Source organism: Macadamia integrifolia, unplaced genomic scaffold, assembly GCF_013358625.1.
Source record: "Macadamia integrifolia cultivar HAES 741 unplaced genomic scaffold, SCU_Mint_v3 scaffold1835, whole genome shotgun sequence".
NCBI classification, from domain to species: Eukaryota; Viridiplantae; Streptophyta; class Magnoliopsida; order Proteales; family Proteaceae; genus Macadamia; species Macadamia integrifolia.
The window spans coordinates 82,411-106,439 of NW_024868375.1; the positions used below are offsets into that span (position 1 = coordinate 82,411).

Here is a 24,029-nt window from a genome sequence, read left to right on the forward strand (position 1 = left end):
AACTAATGAATTAAGTCCCGTTTTCCTACTTTCTACCCATATTTTAGGCCCCTTAAAGTGACTCATTACAAATAAAACCCATAGGATCAAAGGCCCAACACATACATGACCTAACCCAAGGCTATTTTGCAATATAATAGGTCCATTAAGTGACTTATCTACATCACCCCTTAGTGAACACATCAGCTAACTGATTACTAGATCTCACGAAGGGAGCACAAATCAAACTAGCATCCAAATTCTCTTTGATGAAGTGTCTGTTGATCTCCACATGCTTGGTACGAGCATCCTGTATTGGGTGATAGCAGCCTTGTTATCATAGACTCACAATAGAGCATCGTGGGGAGATGAACATTTACTCCAATATCATCCAATAAAGTCGATAACCATAACAACTCACAAATCCTTTATGCTATGGCACAAAACTCTGCCTCAACACTGGATCTAGCTATCACATTCTGCTTCTTGTTGCGCTAAGTGACAATATTCCCACCCACGAAGGTACAATTACCGGAGACGGATTTTCTGTTAGGTGATCCAGCCCAATCAGCATCTATATAGGCTTCAACTCTGAGATGATCATGAGGAGATAAAAGGATCCTTTTTCCTAGTTTAACTTCAAATATCTCAAGATATGTAGAACAACTTCCATATGGGAGGGATAGGAATCATGCATAAATTGACCCACCAAACTTACAGCCATAGCAATATCAGGCCATGTATGGGAGAGATAGATCAGTATGCCTACAAACCATTGGTAATGCCCTTTGTCACATATTTACCCTCCTTTCCTTGAGTCGGGTACTAGCTTCCATAGGAGTATCAAGAGGATGACAACCCAACAAACCAATCTTAAGCAACAAATAAAAGATGTACTTCCTCTGGGATAGAAAGATGCCTTTTGAAGACCGAGCAACGTTAATCCCAAGAAAGTTCCATAATTTTCCATGATTCTTTATTTCAAACTCTCGGCCAAGAAATCCCTTGAGGTGACCAATCTCAACATTATCATTTCCTGTCACCACGATGTCATCCATATAGACAATGAGCATAGTAATTTTATCACCAGGCCTTTTTATGGACAATCTGTGGTTAGCGTTACTCTACTTATATCCTATAGAGGTCATTGACTTTTGAAATCTCCCAAACGACGCTCTAAGTGACTGCTTCAACCTATAGAGAGCACGCTTTAACCTACAGATCTTACCCTGAGTTACCTCACTGGAGAATTCTAGTGGAATGTCTATATACACTTCCTCATTGAGCTCTCCATGGAGGAAACCATTCTTTACATCAAGTTGTTGAAGATCCCATAACAAATTTACAGCACATGAGAGCAGTACCCGCATAAAAGTCAATTTGGCAACTAGTGCAAATGTCTCCTGGTAGTGAACCATTTAGCCATAACCCTTGCTTTGTACTCGTCCACAAAGTCATCTATTTTCTATTTCACCACAAACACCCTTTTAAAACCAATTGGTCTTTTCCCAAGAGAAAGAGTCACTAGTTCCCATGTAGCATTCTATTTTAAGGCATCTATTTCTTCCACCATTGCTGCCTTTATCTTTTTATAAGTTGGGATCTCCCCCTGAGCTCCAATCATAGTCTCTGTCCCCCCCCCCCAGCTCTCTTTTTGAACCTGAGGACCTTCAGAGGAGGATGGTGGATACACTACTGGAGCAAGCATATTCGAAGTCACCTCTTCACTACCAATACCAGACTCCCCCTAAAGAGGTGGCAAGGAGTAGTAACCAACGGATTCATAAAACACAACATCCATGGTTACCATAATACGCCGAGTAGGAGGATGGTAACACTTGTACATGTTCTATGTAGTAGAATACCCCAGAAAGTTACACGTAGTACTACGAGGTTCCAATTTCCCTGGTGAGTGATGATCCCTAGCATAATAGGGACATCAAAAAACCCTTGGAGGAACTAGAAAAGAATTCCCTTGAAGAACATCAACAGGTTTCCAAGAATCTAGAACATGAGTAGGCATGTAAATTGACCAAGTTAGCAACAATGAGGACATCACTCCAGTACTGAGATGGAACTTGTCTAGCAAACATCATGACTCGAGCAATATCTAGCAAATGCTTGTTCTTGCATTCGACTACCTTACACCTTACCACATCCAATCAACTTCCCCATTACCAATTCCTAAAAAATGCAGTGGGAAAGAAAACGGGTTACTTTACCGTTTAATCCCTAGTGAGGTTACTAATGGATAACAGGTTAGTAGTAAAATTAGAAATATTTAAAACTGAAGATAAAGTGATAGAGGAAAAACACTAAATAGAACCCTTTCCAGAGATGGAGAATAGGGTGCCATTTGCTACCCTCACTTTATCTTTGTCTGAAGTGGGTGAATACTGGTGAAATAAGCTGGAAGAACCGGTCATATGATCAGTGGCACCGGAGTCAATGATCCAAGGACTGGAGACTACCGATGCACAGTGACCACCAGACAAAATACCTTCATGAGCAAAGTTGGAACTTAAAGGGGCTGAATTGGCAGGAGCTGATGAATTAGAAGCCTTTAGCAAGTGCTTGAAAGCCTGGAATTTCTCCTGGGAGAGGCCTATATCAGTTGTAGGAGGTGTGTCAACAGTCTCAGTCAAATTGACTTTGGTTTTATATCGACCACAAGCATGCTTTGGCTCAAAATCAGCTGATTTTCCATGAAGCTTCTAAAATGTGGCTTTGGTCTGGTATGGCTTGTTGCTTAGTCTCTGATACCATATTACCAGAAAAACTAGTGTAGAATGATGGAGTGATCAATGAGCCCACACTAGCCTTTATTCATAATGAGCAACGAAAGAGCAAAAATTACAAGTATGCCCCCCTTCAGCCATCCTTCATTAATTTGGGTCAGTGGAAAGGAGAAAAGGTAGGAATGCCCCTGCAACACCCTTAGTTACATATTTCAACAATAACTTTGATAACATGAGCAATAAAGTGGTAAATATGATTATGAACATATTTTAGAACCACAAAGCAATAATCAATTCTGAACCAGGAAAGAGACGGCCCACATTGGTATAGGGTCATGGATGTGGAACCTTCTCTGAAATTATATAAGGTTCTGCAGAAAACCATAATTTTGGTGTTCTATATGGATGAATTTTCAGAATTGAACTGTCCTTGTTACATAGAGTCAGCACTTTATCAAACTTTTACCTGATTGCTGCTTTTATGCAAAATTTCTCCTAATATTTCAGATAACCAGTTTAGTTTTATGTCAGGAAGATCAATGACAGAAGGTATTTATTTTCTTTGGAGAGTAATGAAAAGATTTAAAGAATGTAAAAATGATCTCCATATGGCCTTTAACGATTTACAAAATCTTAAGATAGAGTCCCTAGAGAGTTAATTTGGCGAAGTTACAGAATAAAATGTTTCTAGTAAGAGTTAGTTTGTACTAATCATAAATTAGTTGACTCGAAACATTCAAGATCAGATCCCTTGGTGGATTTTCTTGCAGATGATATAGCCTTGGTGGATGAAACAAAAGCAGGGAGAAATGTCAAATTGGAATTATGGAGATACCCCTTAGAATAAAAAATCTTTAAGCTAAGTAGAACAAAAACAGAGTATAAGTAAATAACATTAGTAACAATATGTAGGGTAGTGAAAATTAAGGATAGGAGATACCACAAAATCATTATTTTAGGTAACTAGGTTCAATATTAATAAATAAAGAGAAATAGAAGATGTCTTTGCACAAAGAATTAGAGCAGTGTGGATCATCGTTGACAAGGTGACCCCTAAGGTTTAAAGTGTTGGTATCGCATATCGTATCAATACCCACCAATTCCAATATGATACGGCCGATACGATATGATACCGGACCATTACTTTTAACCTATTATATAGTAACTCTCTTAAAGATACTGCAACGTATCTCACTGTATCGTATCGATACGACCAATACTGATATGATACGATATGGACGGATACTTTAAACCATGGCGATGCCTAGGTGTCCAGGCGCCTTATTGGTGTTGCCTTACATCTAGGCCCCCTCCAATGCCTTGGGCTGCCTAGAGGCCGTGACAACTATGAGATGGATTAATGGAGAGGTGCATCCAAAGTATTATGTAATCTATTTATTTCTGTAAAAGATAGAAAATTTTATTATAGAATAATTGTATGACCAACAATGATATATGGAGCTGAATGTTGGTAAGTGAAGAAATCAAGAATTAACATATAAAAAAACTCAAGTGTACCTAAAATGAGGATGTTGAGATGGATGAGTGGTAAAACTAGGAACGATAAAATGAAAAAATGAACACATTAGAGCTAATTTAGTAGTAGCTCATATACATGAGAAGTTGAGAGAATGTCATTTGAGGTGGCACAAATATATACAATAGAGGCCTTTGAATGCTCCAATAAGAAGCAGTGATACAATTCAGATTAAAGGAGCTAAAAGAGCCTGGTGTAGGCCTAAAGTGACCCTAGAAGTGGTGTGGAATGACATGCATAGCTTAGGGTGAAGTATATCTTTGAATAGAGCTGATTGGAGAAAGAAGATCCATGTACCGGACCCCATTTAATTGGGATAAGGCTGAGTTGAGTTGAGGATTTCTTCCCCCCCCTCCCCCCCTAACAGGAATTATATCCATTGTCTGATCTGATGTGAACCAGTTATGAAACCCCTAATTCTGGGTCTCTGTGGGCTCACCCAAATGATAAACGATTTAAAAAAATTAAAGGTAATGGAAATTCTGTAATTTCCAGACAAATCAGGCCCTTAAGACTGAAGAGTAAGGTTACAGAATTTGAGACCAATCAGGAATTAATTCTTAAGGAAAGAGGACAATTCTGGAATTTAATATAGAGGTAGGATAGAACAGAAGTAACTATGAACGGGGGAGTTTTGTGTAATGAACACAACTGGTCGGTCTTGTAAATAAGAGGTACGTTATCTTCTTCTTCCTCACGGTAGAGAAAAAGAAAAAAGCAGGGGTACGTCCCTTTCAATTCCAGTGAGAAATCTCAACCAATTGAGAACCAATCAACCTGAGATTTCAGGTGGTGAGTTGCGACCCCTATTCCTAATGAAAGCAAGTAATATCAGTCCCAACTGAAATAATCTGCAACCAAAACTGGCAGAAAAGGAAAACCAGGTTGAGTTTCAGACTTGGATCACACGAAATGGATAGAATAAAGAGCAGGGAGCTCTGGTCCTCCCTCCCCCCGCCCCCAATCCCCCTGGCTACAGAGGATTAGATGATAAAGTTATATGATTGCCCCCCTCCTCGGGCTTGTTCACCTCCGCCTCTGCTTGGAACTTCATCCATTCCAAAGACCCTTTTATTCCTTGACGAAATATCATCTAGTTTAAAGGGATCATTCCTCGTCATAGCTTTACCGCCTGACGAGCCCTCTCCTACTGCCTCCCTACGCAGTCCTTCCTCAACTTCCGCCACATTTAGGCCCCTTCCTCCTGTTGTTTGTACTAAAACAGTAATGAAGATGTTAACCATCTTTTCTTCTCTTGCCCCTTCTCTGCTTCCATCTGGAAGAAGGACCTTCGCTCGTGCTGGCCCTCCACCCATCCTATCCTCCCCCTTGCTCGTGAATGAATCTGGGTTGACATGATCTTTAGTGGCTCTACCATATGTGACACAGTCGGAAAGCTCGCCTTTTGCACCACCATCAACCACCTTTGGTTGAAGCGAAATCTTTGTAGATAGACTCAACTCCCCTTTTTCTGAAAGGATTTGGAAAGCCATCTACTTTGATGTTAGCTCCAAGCTTAGTTTGCTTCGCCATTGCCCGGTTCGAGACACCCCAAGGAATAGGCTCATTGTTGTCTCTTGGGGTCTCCCCTCTACTATTTCCCCCCCCCCAATTGATGTCTGTCTTTGCTAGTTGGGCTTCACCCCCCCTCCTCTCAGGGTTCGTTCCTTTTTGCCCCCCTCTTTTCCCCCCTTGTATATTCTTCTCCTTGGTAATGAATTATTTATTCATCCAAAAAAAAAAGAAAAAAGGGAGTAGGGAGCTAGGATTCAGGTTGCCCTAAAGTATGGAAGAAAATCACCAATTCTCACCAATTCTCAGCCTTATCCATGAATGTTCAGTCGAGTTATGACAAATTTTCTCAAAACCTGCAAGTACCTCAGAGTACAGGGAAAAGAAAGTAAGAGTAACAAGAAAGAAGAAAAGAAAGAGGAAAAAAATGGAATAGGAAGGAAAAGAAGAGGAAATTATAAGAGAGAGTACACCTAGAGGGGAGGTTTAGAATCGATGGGGAGGGAGAAAAGGAAGAAGGGAGATGAGAGAAGAGGAGTATGATTGCACAACAGGTGAGGGCCTTAGTACAGCACTGGAAAACTCAATTTCTTCAATTCATTCAATCGTTCCAGTGAAGAGCTGTACAATCATTCTTATAAACATAAAAAAAGTAGATATAAAATAGGAAACTCCCATATGCAGCCTAGAAATGAAAGATCCTTCACAACCTAGGACTCTAATAAAGGCTGAAGCAAGACTTCTAAGAGTATTCCAGCCCAATTGAACAATTGAACAATGAAATAAAAGGAAACTAAAAGGAGACCAGAAAACCCAATAGCATGGCCTGGTTTGGGTAAAAAAATTGGTTCAATGATGAGGCCGACCTTCCTCTTCTTTCTGTCTATGATCTGCATCATGATCCTTAGAATCTTTGTCCAAATTGATATTTCCTTGACCAAACTACTGAATTTTCTTTTGTTAAAAAAAATGAAGGAAAAGAGTGGTAGAACTGTAAACTTAAAACTGAAGTTTTCCATAAACAATTTAATGCTTTTCATTTTGTTGTTATATTGCTTGAACTGACATGGATATAATTCATGATGTAACCATTGTCATCTAAACATTATACTTCTTTAGGAGTTTTTACTTATGAGACATTTTAACTTTAAATAGGAAAGGGACCAAAGATACAAGGAACTAGGTTTCAGAGATAAAATCACACTTCGCAGCGGTCGTTTTCTTCTGAGTAACAAGTAAGAGTTTAGTCTTTGTTTCTTCTAAGAAGATATTTTAGAACTCTACTTTTTCTATTTTTGTTTAATTGGTGGAACTTGTTCTTTTGAAGGAAATTTTTAGGTGGACTAAATGCTTTTGAGTTTTTCTTCATGATGTTCTTGATTATTTTATTGCATATGCATAATAAATTCCTTTTCTCGATGTATATGGAAAAACATTAGTTTGTATGTGTTCTAACATTTATAGTAACTGCTTATGTGACATTTGCTCATTTTGGTCTAGCTTAAATGGAAAAAGATTAGTTAGGAATCCTGTATTATACTCAATTTTGAGGGGTTTGGGAATCTCATAACTGAAAATGTTTAGGGGACTGAATGATCCTAAAATCTTATTACCTTTACTATTTGCAGTTATTCTGAATAGCTTCTAAGGGTGCATTCTTTGTCATAGGAACAACCTAATACCAATTTTGATGTGAGACAGTGGGAGAATAGGAATAAATGGTGGAAGGGGTTGAATTGATGCTCTACTACATTACTGGTCTGACCATTTCTGTTGTTGCTTCTGGATAAATCGAGTAGTATCTTCAAACCAACTAACTTCTTGAGAATCAATTGACGCGGACCTGGGTCAGAATAAATCTTACTTAAGTAATGAATAACTCAATTGATGCATGTAATGGAAATCTTGTAAGTAGATGGAAATTTTACCATAAAAGAAAAGAACAAAAGGGAAAGAAAGCATACAAGATATCAAGGGGCAGACTTGGAACAGAAAGAACTCTACCCAGCTGCTTCCCAGACATAACAGGCTCGGAAAGACAATGCTGCCTCCACCTTGTAGAGTGTTGAAGATGCTCCTGTGCGCCCTCCCATTGGTCCGTGCACTGGCATGTGTCTGCCATAGTTATTAAGGCGTTGGTAAGGCAACGCCTAGGCACTGAGGCGGTATTGGGCATAAGGCAGTGCACCGCCTTATTGCCTGCACGTAAGGCGGTCGATTTAACTGTTAAGGCGCTATAAGGCAACACCTTAGGTGCCATATGACGCTTTATGGGCAAGGCGGTCGCCTTATGCCCATTTTTTATATACATTTTTTTAAACTATTTTCCATTGATTCCATGTAGATTTTATTGATTGGCAGGTATATGGGGAATTTTACACATGAGAAGCATGGGATCAAGGGTATTTAAATAGAAAACCTCAATAAAAAAAAAAAAACACACAATTCGCATTACGTTACTAACTGAGAAATCGGGCAAGGGTTTTGGGGCCGACGCAGCAGTCCTTCCTCCTTCCTCCTTCCCCCTTCGGATCTTGCTCCGGCCGCGACAAAACTCCGCCGGCAAACATTCCTTAGACGAACACCGAAACTTTTGATGCATTTATTAAATTTTTTTTTTTCATCTTCTTTATTCTTCTTCATTCTATGGTTTTTCCCTGCTGTATTTTCTTCTTCTTTCTCTTAATCTCTTCTATTTCCCTTTTTTTTTTTTTTTTTCCTTCTCTTACTGCAGCTGGAAGTGTGGCACTGTAGTATGAGAGAATTTTTTTACTTTTCCTCTCCCTTCTACGGTTCTACCTTCTTCTTTCTTTCTTTCTTTTTTTTCAGCGTTTTTTCCTGCTTTCTTTTCCTCTCACAGTCTCCCTTCTATCTTCTCCTTCTTCTTCTTCACTTCTTCACTGCAACCTGCTGCTCTCTTTTCTTTTCCCCCTTTTTTTTATCTGAATATGCAGCTCCTTGGTTCTGGTTTGATGTTCTTGGCTGCTGGTTATCAATATTGATTGTGTATTCTAGCTTGGGTATTATTCTTTTGATTAATAAGTATTGCCTTTTGTGGCTGGTAGCTTTCTGATTTATTCTTTGTGAGATGGTACTGCTGGATATAATATTATCTTATTCTGCAGCTTTCCTTTTTTTTTGCAATTATTTTTTTGGATGAATATGCAGCTCCTTGGTTCTGGCAATCTGGTTTGATTTTCTTGACTGCTGGTTATCAGTATTGATTGAGTAATTATATATCTATATTATATGCTATGATAATGACTGATCAAAATGAACTTAGTTTATTCACTTTATTAATTTGTTTTTTACGAATATCTTGCATTGGTATGAAGTATGAACCTTTAATCTTTATTTAGCATATTAGTATTTAATATGTCATTTGAGCCAAATAGAATGGTTATATAAAAAAGAAAATCCTAGAACGTTTTATTCAATAAGGTGATGCCTTATGCCCGCCCTATTGCCAAAGCGCTCTGAAAGACTCTCAAACACCTCAGTCGCCTCGCCACCTTAATAACATTGGTGCCTGGGCCAACAGGGTAGTGTTCTTTTGCCCAAAAACAAAATAAGGACAAACAGAAATAAGGATGGAAGGTATTTTGGGACAATAACTAAAGAAAGGTAAAGATAAGTAATGGGTTAAAATATCAATGAGAGAAATGGAGAGAGGTCTCGTCTTCTACCTCTGGATGCGACAGTGAGGTGGAAGACAACACTGCTTCTGTTGATCCTGCGATTTCATGGCTAAGTTGATGTTGAAGATCCTTATCGAATGTGCATCATTACCAGCCCGAGTATTAAAAACCAGAGATAGGTATTTGATGTCTGAAACTGCAACTGCTAGAAGAGGGTAATCTGATATGAAACTGGTTCTGCAATTCACTACTGCAGCAAGGCTTAGGGATGGGAATCCACAGGTAATGTCTATGGTAGGGCTATCTTTGCCCCGAAATTTTTTGTTCCCAAGGGCTGAATCAATAGAACTCAATCCAATTGTAAGGGACTGTTAATACTACCCAGAAACAGAAATCAGAAATGAAGAAGAAGAATGAAGGGGAGAGGTGAGGATTTGCACAGGTGGGAACAGGATGTTCCGAAGCAATTTTGGTGTGATGGGGTCTTAACTGCCTGTTATTTAATTAATTGAATGCTGTTTTCTATCCTTGCTGATCGATCTTCGTTTTTTGTTGCTTTTCTTTATTTACCCTCTTTTTCTTTACCTCCTCGGGTTTTTGGTTGTGTGTGCTTTGTTCACAATTTAAATTCATAGTCTGATAAGTTGTCCCCTAGGTCCACTAAATGCATTTTTTGGGGTTATCATCGTACTCAGAAAGGATATAAGTCTTATGACCCAGTCACTCATAAGAACTTTGTTAGTGCTGATGTGTCATTCTTTAAGGGTACTCCCTATTTTTCTCCCCAAACCTATTTATCCGGGGATGAGGGGACCATTCTTGTTATTGCTCCAATTCCCTTTTTGGTCCCCTTCTTTGATGATCCAAATGTCAGCACTACGCCACCTTTGCAGGTCATCAGCGACGGGATAAGTCGGGCCAGCCTAGTGAGGTGAAACCTACTCCGAATGCTTCACCTCCTATACCAGATTCTTCCTTTAGTTGAGCTCCTAGTTTTTCATTATCTGATGACTAACCAGTTTCTCTTCATAAAGGCATATGTTCCTGTACTCAAAAGTCCATGGCTATGTATCCTATAGATACCTTTGTTTATTTGTCTCATCTTCCATCTCCCATTCATAGTCTCGCCCAATCTTTGTTTACTCATATTATTCCCAAAAATCATATTGAAGCTCTCCGTCTTCCTGGATGGAAAGCTGCCATGGATGTTAAAATGGATGATCTTTTGACCCGTGACACCTGGAATTTGGTAGATTTGCCTCCTGGAAAGGACCTGGTGAAATGTTGCTGGGTTACACTGTTAAGTACCATTTTGATGGCTCTGGTGAGGGGTTGAAAACCAGTTTGGTTGCCAAAGGGTACACATAGACTTACAGGATTGATTATTTTGAAACATTCTCCTGTTGCTAGATTGAATTCTGTTTGTGTTTTGATATCCCTTGCATTCAATTTTGACTGGCCATTGTTTCAGTTAGACATTAAGAATGCTTTTCTCTATGGGGACCTGCAAGAGGAAGTGTATATGGAGCAACCTCTTAGGTATGTTGCTCAAGGGGAGAATGGTGGTCGTGTATGAAGATTAGATAAGGCTATTTATGGACTAAAGCAATCTCCCAGGGCGTGGTTTGAGAAGTTTAGTACTACTATTACCATTTATAGGTTTTCTCAGTGTTATTCAGACCACTCTGTTTTTGTTCATCTCCAGGAATATAAGTTAGTTATCTTGGTTGTTTAAGTGGATGATATCATCATCTCTAGCAATAATGCAGTTGGTATTACTAAGGTGAAAGAGTATTTACAACAGCATTTTCAGACCAAGGATTTAAGTCAACTTCACTATTTCATTGGTATTGAGGATATCAGAAGCAAGAAAGGAATCAGCGTATCTTGAAGGAAGTACGTTCTAGATCTTCTATCTGACACTGGTGTGCTTGCATCAAAACCAGTGCATGTACATATGGACCGTCATCAGAAGTTTGGAGTTGATGATGGTGAGATTCTCAAAGATATGTACCAGTATAGGAGTTTGATTGGGAAGTTTGATAGTTACAGTTACGAGACTAGACATATCATTTGCAATTGGAGTTCTCAGTCAATTTATGTCGTCTCCTAAGAAAGCTTATTGGGACATAGTCGATTGTATTCTTCAGTACTTGAAGGGTGCTCCTAATAAATGGCTAATTATCAACCCAATAAGCATATGGATTTAGTTACCTTCTTTGATGCTGATTGGGTAGGTTCTGCCAGTGATCGTCGGTCTACTACTAGGTATTGTGGCTTTATCGGAGGGAACCTGGTTACATGGCGTAGCAAGAAACAAACTACTATTGCTAGATCCAGTGTTGAAGCAGAGTATAGAGCCATGGCTCATACTACTGCCGGGTTGATGTGGCTTCGCTCTTTGCTTCTAGAGATGGGTTTTTCTGTGCCAACTCCTATGAAGATGTACTGTGACAACTAAGCAACTGTTTATATTGCCAGTAATCTGGTCTTTCACGAACAAAACCAAGTATATTGAAGTGGATTGTCACTTCGTTCATGATGCAGTCTTAAAGAAGCTAGTGGAGACTCTATGTGTTCCTTCCACAGATCAATTGGCCGATATGTTTACCAAGTCATTGTTTGCTCCTGTTTTTCATACTTTTTGTAACAAGCTGAGCATGGGTGATATATATGCTCCAGCTTGAGGGGGAGTGTGGAGTTTCTAGGGGTATTTTAATCTTATTAGTGTTAGGTAAACCTCCCACCATTGTTAACAAAGGGGGCTGCCTTCATTGTCAAAGCTAAGTGGCAACCTCCTCCATTAATGATATTAAGTGAGAGCTTGGTGGGCATTAATTATGGTAGATAAGAGTTTGGTGGGAGGAAGACTTTATTCTTCTCCACATCCTCTATATAAGGTGCAAGGGCCTTAGAGCTCAAAACAAGAAGAAAGAACAAGAAACTCTATTCTTCTCAGCTCTCTTCCTCTCAACTTTCTTCCTCTCTTCTCTCTTACTTCTCTCCTCTCCTCTCCTTCCTCTTCTCTAATCTAGTTGCAAGATTCTAGACTTGTAACATAAAGGATGATGTGTCCCACAGAATTAAAGTTTTAGATGAATGAAGTGGAGAAGTGTCTCAGGAGTGCTTTGTGACAAACTTATGCCAATTAAACTCAAGGAAAAATTCTATAAAATTGCAATATGACCAACTACGACTTGAGTGTTGGGCAGTCAAAAAGAGTAATTTGAATAAACTAGGGGCCGCTGAGATAGGGATGTTACGCAGGATGTGTGGCAAGACCTGAAGAGATAGAATAAGGAATGATTGTATTAGAAACAAAGTGGGGGATTGCCCCGATCCAAGACAAGCCCCACGAGACCAGGTTGAGGTGGTATGGTCATATTCAATGGAGGCCTATTGATGCAGATGCCTTGGCTTGATTGGACCGGACTGACCTACTATGGAGGCCTAAGCCAAGACACAACCAACCCAAACCAATATTTTGGTCTGACCAAGGTTGGTAATTGATAATTAGGGAAGCAAATTAATATATTTGATTTTCTTTGCTTTAGAAGCAGATACTTAGGATTTCCTTTGCAATTAGTTAGTTTCTATTTTAGATTAGTTCTATCTTTTAATTGCTTTCAATTTTATGTAAGGAATGCTTCTTTAAATTGCTGTAAAACGATTATGGAGATCAGATTTTAAATGGAAGAATTGATTGAAAGTGATGAGTATTTTGGGTGAAACATGACTACTGTGAGTGCTTTTCTCCTTCCCTTCCCTGACTTTCTCCTCTTTTTCCTTCCTTCCATCCTTCCTTCCTTCCTTCCTTCCTTCTTCTCTTCTTCTGTTCTTCTTCTTCTCTTCATTCTCTCTCTTGCTGGTCGAGCCCCTGTTTCTGGGCAACAGTTGCAGCACCAAACAAGGGATCGATCTCCCTCACCTTTGATCTGCTGGAGCTGAAACTTTGTGCGAAGGTTGCTCTTCCCTAAGAGATCCAACCCTGGTTCCAGAAATCCTCTCATCAAAGGATAGAACTTCAGTTGCAGGTCTGAACAGAACCTCACCGTAGAGCTCAGTTTAGACCTCTGAAACTTCTGGTTTGCTTGTTGTCTAAGGAGATTATGTGATGGTTTTAGTAGGGCTGTGAGTTGCAACCCATCCTCACAAATTTCAGATCGATCTGAGCTCTTACCAGGGAGTTCTTCCTCCTTGAATCCAATAGACTCTGCCTGGTTTCTAGATCTGACGCAAGGTTGAAGAAGCATTGTGAGTGCTATTTATTTGTCTTTTATGCTGATTTCCTGTTATGCCCCTCTAATTCTCTCATATCCCAAACTCATATTTTGTTTCCTAGTTTATCCCCACCAAATAAGTATTAATTCCCTTTAGGTCCCATCTCCCAAGTAGCTCATTAGTAATCTGAATATTTACAGCTCTACCACGCTCTTTATAACTCCTGTTATTTACAATACTGCCACTGCCTTTGATTATTGAGTTCTCTAATGTGGGTGGGCCCATTAAGCGAACCGAACAGGGTTTTTTTAAAACCCCAGTTCTGCATTACCTATGGATGCCCCGGTCAAGAGAAGCAACCAGATGCATATTGAGGGTCCTAGAAGAGGTAATGGCGGACCTAAATGACTATTAGCGAAGTGGTAAGAAAAGATATGCATATGGTAGGATTGGATTCTAGTATGACCACAAATAGACCTCTGTGGAGAACAAAGACTTGCGTAGCCGATCCCCTATAGGGGTTGTTACCGGGAAGCTGTTCTACTTTTACTGCTATTTTTTATCTTTTCTTATCGTCTTCTTTTTCCTTGTTTGCCTTTTTTCTTTTTCTGTTTCATATTGGATCCATGTAGCCGCCCCATTTAGTTGGGATAAGGTTATGGTTGTTGTTGTTGACCACCTTTACTATTCAAACTTTATTTGAGACTTCCATTTTTTTTTTTTTTTTTTTTTTTTTGCGGGGGTGTGTGGGGTGAGAGTGGAATACATGAAATCATAGTTTTGGTTAGGAACGCGACTTATCAAAGCCAAATTCTCTAGGGCTTGGCTTGATGTGCAAGCAACTTAAGTTATGCACTTGTTTTTTAGTAAAATGATGATGCCTTATTTTCCTTTTAAAATAAAATGTCTTGATGACTTTAATTTAATTAAGCATGTGTCCATTAGTATTTCCTGTGTGTGCCATGTTTTAATTGCAGATTTTACATAACAATGCTTGATACTCATTCCAACTCCAGTAGAAAATATAATTGAAATTCATGCTTCCAGATGGGCTAGAAGTACTTTATGTGCAGTTTTATAGTGAATAATCAGCTGGACAAAACTGAAACAATTTCCATGTTCTTGCAACCTTTGGGTAACTTGATGTAATTTCTTGTGTCATCCTTTTTGTGTTGCAGATATCTGTAGCTCTAATGAATTGAATTTATTAGTTTCCAGAAACTTGGAAGCAAGGTAACTATGAACCAGTTACAGCTTGTTTATAGTTTTCACACCCTATTCACTAAAATTAGAACGTAATCTCTGGGATGGACATGATAAATCGTTTAATGCTTGTTTATATTGGCAGATATGCTCGAGCGTTCATATTCTTCTATTCTATTGGATTGCATCTCTTGGTATTCACTTGTCTATACAGGATGTCTGCTTTAAGCTATCTCAGGTACTCATCCATCCCCTTCTGTTCATCGTACGAAAGCTTTTCTGATAATTCTTTCGTTGTTGTTATATGTGGACTAGACGTAGTATGGTGCTGCAAAACTCCTGTGCATCGGAAATAACTAACCAACGGTCTCATGTTTGGTGGATCAAGACTGAAAAAAAGGATGAATTCATACACAAAAATCAGCTTGGTTAAATAACTTTCACCCCTCTGACTATAGATTATTTCGATGGAGGTTTATGTTTTTTTTGGATGGAAACATTCAAGAAATATAATAAAAGCAAGTGAAAAAAACAATAAAAAGAATATATATATATATATATATATATGTTGGGACTGTTTTCTCAAGCTGATCTTTTTGGTTAATTTCTTAAGTGGGACTGGTCTAATAGTGAATGCTGATATTCTTATCCATTGAGTACACGGAAGGTTACAACCAGTGCTAGATCCAAATTATTTCCAATTTTACTCTTAGGATCTTCATAATCATCATCATTTCAATGACATATTCCTTGGTCTGTGCAGCTCAACAAATGGCCATGAGGTATCTCTTATGACTGATGTGAAGAACCTTCCACTTGCTCCTTGAATGTTCATTGATAATCTTTGATCTGATCGATCGGCCCTTGCAAATGATGGATGTATCATTTCAAAAGAAAATTGTGGAAATATCTTAACAATGTATATAACAAAAAATTCCTCAACAGTCTTCTGGTTGAGTGAGAGAAGTTAACTTCAAAGTTATTGGAGGATAGTCTGCTTAAAAGTTGGATCCATTTACAAGCTTGATTCTTGATTGCAATGTAAATACACATCATTAGCAGTGTCTGTGAAAAATGACTGCTGCTATATTCCCATAACTTATGCTATTAAGACATCATGCCAAAGTTAAATAGAAAGTAACCTACTCCATTCAGAATCAAGATATAAGTTTTTTTTTTGGGTTGGGGGGGGGGGGGGGGAGGTGTGGAATTTTACAATATTTGAGTGTGCAGGAATAGGAAGGACTTGAAGCCATCAAACTCTGATCTGCAGCTCTCAAGCTGGCTGCAATCCACAGGATCTGAGGTTAGTTTGCTTATATGGAGGAAGGTTTGTAGGTCTTTTTTTTTTCCAAATGAGAAAGGAAAAAGTTCAATTAACTTAAATAAGGAGTTACATCCACATAAGTATTTTAGTCATAGATATTAATTTTCCTATGCATAACAAGGTAAGCTTCTTGTTTAAACAACAGCACTAATTCCTTGACTGCTTGAGCCAAAAATTAGTCCTCCCCCCCCCCCCCCAAAAAAAAAAAAAGATTTATAGACCAAAAAATAAAGGGACTGAGCTCCAACTAGTGTAGGCATTCATAACCAGATTATGCAAAATCACTGGATCACTCTATATTTCAGTCACGTTTCACCTTCATCCTTTGCCTGCGTCAGACTTTGAAGAAGATTTCTTGTACCTACGTCAATACTTTTTCCTGTTATCATGTACTCTGTATCAATTAAGACAAATTTTATCAAGGTCCAATGTACTAATTGGTTGTTGAAAGCAAGACTACCCTATATGTTTTGTTTTGGCTACTTCAAATCAGGTTGAGACCTTCCTTTTTTTATTAGGTGCATTTGGTTCAGTCGATTAGATATCATTTCATTTGGAGTCTGAACTAGTTTGACATCTTTACTAGAATTTCAGTTTAAAATTTCATGATTTTTGGCCGTTTCAATTTATTTTGGCCTTTATGCCCAAAACACAAAGGGTACCTCTGTTTAAAATCAATACTATAAAAATCCAAATCAACGAGTTATTTTCTTAAAATATTGGTTTTGGGGTTGGGGGGGGGGGGGGGAGAACTGACATAGGAAATGCCCAAACTAAGTCGGTCCTAAAAAGACTGCTGCCTTCCCCCCACTATGCGTCGAAGATGTTCTCGCGTGCCTTCTCACTGATCTGCAAGTATGATGTTTCCTACGCCAGACTGATAGGGTTCTTGCACCCTGCATCATTTTAGGGATAAATCCAAGTCCTCATTTGTTGCACATAACTTAAACTTACCCCTTATTTCAGCTCATATTTACTGAGTAACTTAAAAAGAAAAACTTCTTCTCAAGTAAGTACTTATCAAAAAATCAATACCATGATATTAGAAATTTTTTAATTTTATCGAACTGCCAAAGTACTATTTATTTTTTATTTTTTTATTTTTCTTATTTTTTGGGGTATGGGTGGGGGAGATGAAAAATGCTACTTGGTCACATGGTCTCCACACTAACACCTGAGCCAATGAGGGAGAAAGCAAGGGTATCCATTTGGGGGTAGAGGCATCATTTCACAACACCCTGTGAGAGAGCACAAGGGGTGCGACTAGGTAGTGTTTCTTTTCCTTTTTTTAACTTTTTTTTTATCAGAACAAATGGCCTCGAAAATGAAATAATTTGTATGCCTTGTATGTGTAACATTTTCCAAGGCATCTAGTATGTCTTTCATAAATAGGCTTTGTCTGATAGTAGGGAGTATCTGAATGGCACCTATATAGGTGTATTTAAAACTTCACACCTCTTTTTCTTTCTTTTTGTCCTTACTAGTCCCGTGGGCTATATTGATTTCACAACCGCATGGACCAGGTCATACTGGGGTTAAATAAGAACCATTCAACTTTCATCGAAATTTGACACCTTTCAATTGCCCCTTGTTTTATTTCAAAAAGTTCTTTAAGTAATGAGTATAAAAGAATTTTCAAAAATACTTTAAAAATGACATATCATCGTATGTTTTCATAACATCAAGGCATGGAGGGATGGCTGTGGGACTTGGCATCTAAGATTGAGTCGAAAATGAGGGGGGGGGGAGTAATCAGTATATTTAAGGGTCAATATTGGTAATTTATTAGAACTTGTGACACCCATGTCTTAAAATCTCGGACTAATTTCAACTTTTGATCACAGGTGACGAACCTAAGGCGATAGCTATTGGCAACCTGTGGTCTGCTTTGGTCCACTGCATGGAAGTGAAGGTTAGTCTTAAATGTCAGTGTAGACCACGCAAATATATTTGGTGGAGATTCAAACACTTAAAGCCCTGGTGGTAAATGTTCTCAACTCTTTGTATCGACCTCACATGTATGGGCACATTATCATACACGGACCACGATGGGATCCACTTTCCATCTGAATAGAACCACCAAAGAGAGATAGGAAAAATAGGCACAACATGGTTTTCTGGTTGATCACCACCAGTGGTGCTGTAGTACTACCAGAAATAGGTTATTTGCCTGCGGGCCCCGGGTCTTTGCACCCGTATACTCCGAAACACCTCTGAAGTTTGGTTCATCACCCATATTAATGGATTAGCCTAAATAAACTATGGAAGTGGGCCGACATGGATCAATTATCTTATTAAATAGATTCTATTAAAACACATTATTTAGGCAAACATGTTTTAGTCACATAGGCTCATGTATATAATATGCAATCCTTACTTCTTTCATTTTAAAAATTGCAGAAAGGAGGAGAGGAAAGGAGAAGAAGAAGGAAGTTTAGAGAGTTAAGGTTTGGAGTTTGAGTTTCTACAATCTACCTACTTTCACCCACTCAAGGTAGTTGACCTATCACTCTCTCTCCCTTCCATCTTTATTATTGATGAACCTCGACTGGGATTGGGTTATGTTCGACTGAAAACTACTTGGTTGAGCATGATTATGCATGCAAGACTGCATGCATGCTTCTATTTCACCTCATCTAGCATGGGAGCATGCAGCCCTACATAAGTTATTAGGATTCTAAAAGATTAAGGACCTAGTATGACTTAGGCTAAAGGTTAGGATTTGGGGTTCAATAGAAACCTAGCTCATGAGACATGTTCTCTACTTAGATACAACCTAAGTTTAGTCCTTAGACCTAGGGCTGATGAAACCCACAAAAATGGCTACAAATTGGGCCTTTGGTTAACCCCACCTAAATGGTCAATATATTCCCCATAGTTAGGACCCCAATAGAAGCAATATACACTAAGGATGAGATCTGGGTAGAGAGCTCACTCTTGGGGCCCCACCAGTTGATAACCACCGATGGATTACCAACCCACTGGAGACATCAACCAGTGAACAAAACTCAGAAATCTAAGCTTCTGTTCCATCCACAGATGGCACCCACTAGTGAGGCACCATCCACTGGTGGCACTGACTGATACCCTATTTCAGAACCTAATCAAACCTATTTGGATAGAACATAACCAAGACATGCTGTGAGGCCAACGCAGTGTAGGGAAATTTCTGTTTTCACCTAGTCTATCGACAAGGTGAGTGAGTGATTGGTTTTATTTTATGGAATGTTTCTATTTATTTTTTTATTTGTGTAAGCATGAATCTTGTTTAACCTTCATTATTATTATTTTTGTAAGAATGTTTAAATTTTTTTATGTTACTTGTAGATCTTTGTATATAAAGATTGGATGGTAATGATGGTTTATGTTGTTACTTGATTGTATCGTTCGTTATAGGTTGTGAGAATCGTTGAGGTGAATTGTGGTATTGACAAAATTGTGTGTGGAACACAGTGACGCCGATGTGTGAGTTTTGGTACCGTGTTCCTACATTTCTTTTAAATGATGATATGTGCATAACATGTAGTAAGCATATGCTAGGATAATGGACCTAGTGTTACGACCCCTTATCAACAGGGGTAAAGTGTTGGCTAATCCCATTGTGGTAGGTCCGATGAACCTTTTCAGAATACCATGTTTGCAGTACGATGTGAATATCATTAGAGGCAGACATAGCCTGAGTGACCGATGTGTGAGTTCCAAGACTGTGGCATCAGAGGGGTTATCAATAGGGGCTTGTTAGACATGCCGAGACCGGTGGGCTCCTAACTTGCAACTAGCTTGTGTCACTAGATGACCGATGGCGCATTCTGAGACCAAGAATACCACCTATTATTGTAGTAGCACTTATACCATTTTAGACTTAGTTTTGTTATATAAGTTATTTAATAAAATTGAACTCATGTACCACGTCACGTTATTTGTGAATGGTTCATGCATTGCATCATTTTAGTTATGTACGCTTGCATGTCTCACCCGTCATTGCCTTAGTAAAGCTCATTCATTGCCTTAGTGAAGCTCATCCCTCGTTTGTTTCCCTTTTTAGATGCTGATGGCTGCGAGCGGTGAGATACCCAAACCCACACTAGTGGTTCATGATAGATGGATGCCTGAGGTCGAGAAGCATCACCCCGATTACACATGTGATGACTATGCGTGCAAAGTACCTTGTTGAGGACAATTTGGTCTTTGGGTTGTTTTGGATATTTTGTGTATTATAAGTTATGTAAAAAATGTGACAACTTTAATGTAAATATATCCTCTATTGTAAAGAAACAACCGTTTATAGGTTTACTTGTTCGATCTTATATTAATCCCACTGACATTATTTAGATGATTTTCTTTTTATTGAGACATCAAAGTACTGCATTGAGATCCTGAAAATTCAATAGAATATAGGTATATGTTCTAGCCTTAATGAAGATGGGATGTGACAGAACTGCTAACAAATAATATTATCTCTATTACATATCATTGATATAGATTCCGGCTTCTAAAACTGAAAAACTACGCGAAGGCAAAAGAAAACATTTTTTAAAGGCAAAATGGTCGCGGTACGTGAAGAAAAATAGGAATACGGAACGTTCGGAGCTTAGTGAATGTTAACATAAGTGATATGATTGACACGTGTTAAATATATTAATCCTACTAACAGAGTTGTAACTGTTTACAACTCTGTTTAATATTATTAATATTTAAATAAATAAATAATAAAATCTCAATATAAGCGGACTCCTCCTTTCATTTCGCTTAGAAATCTCGATTCTCTCTTTCTCTCTCTCCTTGCTTCTTCTTCAAGGTTGTTCCTTCTTTCTTCTTCCTTTTTCACTGCTCTCCAGTTTAGTTGAAGTTTTGTTTACCAATTTCAGTGAAGATTTGCATTCATGGTAAATTCTCATAAGTTAATAATATCTACCCAATAAGTAATAATAAAATCCTAGATATTCAACAGCTTTGTAAACATGGTATTTTGATATGTGTGGCAAAGTCTCTCATATGCTCAGTGCCTGAATATAGTTATGTTGATTTTTTTTCTTATCTCATCCTATTTTGAGAGAGAGAGAGATGATGATGATGGTGGCTATAGAAAAAAGGAACAATGTTGAAGAAAAAGCAAGGAGAGAGAGAGAGAGAGAGAGAGAGAGAGAGAGAGAGAGAGATAGAGATAATTGAGATTTACCAACAAAATCGAAGGAGGAGTCCGCTTATATTGGATTTTTATTTTTTATTTATTTATTTATATAAAAAAATATTAGACAAGTTAAGTAACCACATCCGTCATCTCTCCACCCTAAAAACTAGGAATCAGTTACAATATAAAAAACTAATAGATAATTTAGATTAATCTAAACTTAAATGGATGATTAATATTAAAAGAAAGTAAAGATAAGATCGCAATACGTATGTCCTGCTATCACTCGCTCTGTTTTTTTAAATGTGAAAATTAAAATTATACTTACGAGTAACAAAGCGGGGTTGATAGTCAACGGTCAACGTCTATGTGGTGTCATGGAAACCGGCTGAGAATCTAACACGTGTCGAGTTAAGAGTGGTTTGTTGACTATACATTGGAACATTTTAATGTCGTGGCATCTCTCTCTCTAAAATGAAGGGAAGACAGCAAAAACGACGCTAAAGTGGAAGGGGAAGGGAGGGGAAGGGAGAGAGAGAGAGAGAGAGGGAAGATTTGGTTCGTCAGCCCCAAACCTCTTAGGTTCTCTCTTAGGTGTGTTCTTCTCATTCCTAAATTGTCATTTATTTCTCGCTTCACTAATAAGGTTAGATCTTTTAGATCTATTTGTTCTCGAAACTGTTTATTGATTAATTCTCTTCTCAGATATTTGAGAATTTCTCTGTTGACTGATGAACGATCGATCGGAAAATCACTTCTGCTATTTGGATTTCTTTGAGATCTGATGACCCAAAATTCCTAGTTTTTTATCCATAAAGCTTGGATTTTGCTTTGGTGATTCGATTCATATGACGGATTCCATTTAAAATTTTCAATTTTTTTTTTGTTGTGATTTCAGGTACTATTATTATTAGGATGTCTCCGGCCGAATCGTCTCGGGAGGAAAATGTGTACTTGGCGAAATTGGCGGAGCAGGCTGAACGGTATGAGGAGATGGTGGAATTCATGGAGGGTGTAGCGAAGACGGTGGACGTTGAGGAACTAACAGTAGAGGAGAGAAATCTTCTCTCTGTGGCTTACAAGAATGTGATTGGAGCAAGAAGGGCTTCATGGAGGATCATTTCTTCCATTGAGCAGAAGGAAGAAAGCCGTGGAAATGAAGAACATGTGGCTGCTATCAAGGTATACAGGGCAAAGATTGAATCAGAACTCAGCAAGATTTGTGATGGGATCATGGGACTTCTGGAGTCGCATTTAATCCCTTCATCGACAACTGCGGAGTCCAAGGTGTTTTACCTTAAGATGAAAGGTGATTACCATAGGTACCTGGCTGAATTCAAGACTGGTGCTGAGAGGAAGGAAGCTGCCGAGAGCACTTTGTTGGCTTACAAGTCTGCACAGGTGGGATGGTCCGTGAGCCCCTGTTAACCTGTTTGCTTTGACTGATGTTTTGTTTTGTTGATCATAGCATGACTTTGTTATCTATCTTCTTCCATTTAGGACATTGCTGTGGTTGAATTGGCTCCCACTCACCCGATTAGGCTGGGGCTTGCCCTTAACTTTTCAGTTTTCTATTACGAAATTCTGAACTCACCTGATCGCGCTTGCAATCTTGCAAAGCAGGTTGGTTCTCTCATATGATTCTTTTTCATTAACTTTCTATGCATGCATCTAAAGAAATTACTCTGGATTTGCTTGCTTGGAAAATGGAGTTAACAAATGAAATTTTTAGCTGTTAATCAGATGCTCCTTAATTTTTGTTTTTTCGGATAGTCAGAAGTGCTCGTCCCTTAAATAATATGCTCTCTTTTTATGCATCTTGCGCATTATAAACCATGGATGCTTAACTCAGAACTGTATGTAGATCATTGCTGCCTGTGTATTTTTTGCAAAAAGTGGTAAATTCACATTTGCATCCTCCAGTCGCCTGGCAGTAGATAGTCCTGCCAAACTTGATAATGGATGCAAGAGCTGCTACAGTACCTTTTTATGGATTTTACTTTTTGAAAGTGTTACATACATATGTTTGTGTATTGAGTAAGGAAATAATGGATACCTAAGGAGTGAATATAAAATGGCATACTTGACCTTGTATGGGTTCACATTTGATCCAAAAAAATGCAAAGTATGAGTATTCCTCAAATTGGAAGTATCTATTGTATGTCGGTATTTCTTACTTTCTTTATGTAAAGTTCTATAACATATCTAATTAGTAAGCTTCAATATTAAAGGGATTGTTTCTTGAACATTAGAAAACCTTGAGGATTGTCTATTTCTCATCATCTCAAATGCTGTTAGATATTGGAAAGTATGCTTGGGACATAAGTGAGGTGTCTTTCAACATTGAGCATGTTAAATTTCTAGCCTGCTTAGTTGTGAACAACCACCCCCAACCCCATGCCCCACCCCCAAAATAAGAAGTTCCACTAGCTTGTGTGTCATTATGATTGTGCGTGTGGTGTCTGTGTGTTAACATACATGGTTATGCATGGGTGTAGTAAGCTTGAATTTATCCTGGTAAACTAGAATTCATTTGATTTCTCACCCAGGCCAGGGACAATTTTGTCCAAAATAACCATAAACAATTGTAAATGAATAAATGGTGTCCACATGGCGGACCAATTTGATTCCAATGCGTAAGATCAGGTCAAAGAGGAAGTTCAGTTATACAGAGACAGCTGGAATGGTTGGGGAGCTCAGTTTCTGGTTTTTTATTTTTATTTTTTTATTTTTTATGTCATCA

The 24,029-nt window shown here is 38.5% G+C and overlaps 1 protein-coding gene, 1 long non-coding RNA gene and 1 pseudogene across 3 annotated transcripts; all 3 read left to right on the top strand.

Annotated features, from left to right (window-relative positions):
* Positions 1–15,989, top strand: part of LOC122064954 — a 46,665-nt pseudogene extending 30,676 nt beyond the window's left edge.
* A 70-nt stretch (positions 15,990–16,059) lies between these two features.
* LOC122064953 lies at positions 16,060–20,324 on the top strand. Its single transcript, XR_006135865.1, has 4 exons — positions 16,060–16,134; positions 18,000–18,067; positions 18,556–18,649; positions 20,201–20,324. It is a non-coding gene; the product is annotated as an uncharacterized LOC122064953 (long non-coding RNA).
* A 1,436-nt stretch (positions 20,325–21,760) lies between these two features.
* Positions 21,761–23,532, top strand: LOC122064952 (14-3-3-like protein). Of its 2 annotated transcripts, none has more exons than XM_042628736.1 (3): positions 21,761–21,880; positions 22,185–22,687; positions 22,787–23,532. In XM_042628736.1, exons 2-3 carry the CDS (start codon positions 22,202–22,204, stop codon positions 22,925–22,927), a joined length of 627 nt encoding a protein of 208 aa, XP_042484670.1. In that variant the 5' UTR covers positions 21,761–21,880; positions 22,185–22,201; the 3' UTR covers positions 22,928–23,532. The 2 variants fall into 2 exon arrangements, with proteins under 2 accessions (XP_042484670.1, XP_042484668.1); XM_042628734.1 differs by having other exon boundaries at positions 21,823–21,932.
* The last annotated feature ends 497 nt before the right edge of the window (positions 23,533–24,029 follow it).

Coding starts and splice junctions, on each gene's coding strand:
- LOC122064952 (XM_042628736.1), top strand. CDS start 22,202: ATGTCTCCGGCCGAATCGTCTCGGGAGGAAAATGTGTACTTGGCGAAA. Junction 22,688..22,786: donor TGGCTTACAAGTCTGCACAG/GTGGGATGGTCC, acceptor TCTTCCATTTAG/GACATTGCTGTGGTTGAATT.